This window comes from Pteropus alecto, unplaced genomic scaffold, assembly GCF_000325575.1.
Source record: "Pteropus alecto unplaced genomic scaffold, ASM32557v1 scaffold134, whole genome shotgun sequence".
Taxonomy (NCBI): domain Eukaryota; kingdom Metazoa; phylum Chordata; class Mammalia; order Chiroptera; family Pteropodidae; genus Pteropus; species Pteropus alecto.
The window spans coordinates 4709740-4710725 of NW_006436283.1; the positions used below are offsets into that span (position 1 = coordinate 4709740).

Genomic DNA, 986 nt, shown 5'->3' on the forward strand with positions numbered 1-986 from the left:
CACAGGTTCATCAGCACGTTGAGGCCCAGGGGCTTGAGGGAGGTGAGGTGCAGCTGCCAGTTGGTGTCATCAAACTGGATGCAGGAGGGGTTCTGCTGGTCCTGCGACAGGCTCAGCATCTCCAAGTGGTAGTCACACACGAAGTCCTCTGTTTCGTAGGGCTCGCCCTCCAGCCCGTGCTGAGGCTGAAGGAAATGCGGAGGGGAAAGCGGGGGGCCTCAGACTGGGAGGGGAGCAGGGGACAGCCCCTCAGGACAGTCACCCCCCTTCCCAGCAGAGTGGGATTCCCTCCTGGGAATCCTCTCCCCGTCCTTCCCGGGCCCTTGGATGCTTCTAGTAACTGTGCTCAACACACTGACAACCCCTAAGAAGCGGATGAGCAGACCACGGAAAAAACAGTGAAGGTTCTTTTTCAGCAAGGAGAATATTTTAGAGGGAGCCCCTGGCTCTGTTTTCAGAAGGCTGTGACCAGGAGGAAGGGGCCTCACCCCCACCGATGACCTAGGGAGGGGGTAAGGGCCCGCTTCGTGGAGGAGCTCGGGGCGAGGCCTCGGAGGAGTCCTGCCTGGCCAGACCTGGGGGCCTGAGAACGTGCGCTTTTGGCTCCATCCACGCAGGCTGGGCTGCACCCCTCGGGCCCTGCAGCAGGGAGGGCCAGGGTGCCCTGCGCCAGCTGGAGGTGGCTGCACTCTGTCCTCTCCTCTCACCTTGCTGGGCTCCTCTTCACCGCCCTCTGTGTCCCTGCTGAAGCTCACGTTGGAGCCGGACAGGTGTTTGCTGCGGCCGTGTGCTTTATGGTGAGCGTAGGGTTCGGGGGGCTTGGGACCATCGCCAGGCCAGTCGCCGCGCTCCTGCTCGTTGGAAAGGCGCAAGGTAGTGTTCAAGGAGCCAGCCAGGAGGGCGTCTCTTTCATGAGGCTGAGGAGAACAAGGAGCATAGGCCTCAACCAGTGTGCCAACGGCTGCTGTGGACCAGGGAGGCAGGGC

The 986-nt window shown here is 62.3% G+C and overlaps 1 protein-coding gene across 10 annotated transcripts in view; it reads right to left on the reverse strand.

Annotated features, from left to right (window-relative positions):
* TMEM94 (transmembrane protein 94) overlaps nucleotides 1-986 on the reverse strand; it is a 29793-nt gene that overhangs the window by 7163 nt on the left and 21644 nt on the right. For all 10 annotated transcript variants that reach the window (XM_015589687.2, XM_015589689.2, XM_025046995.1 and 7 more), the window contains 2 exons: nucleotides 708-917; nucleotides 5-185 (listed from right to left, as the gene is read on the reverse strand). In XM_015589687.2, the coding sequence (XP_015445173.1) occupies nucleotides 5-185; nucleotides 708-917 (391 nt within the window). The remainder of the gene's footprint in view (nucleotides 1-4; nucleotides 186-707; nucleotides 918-986) is intronic.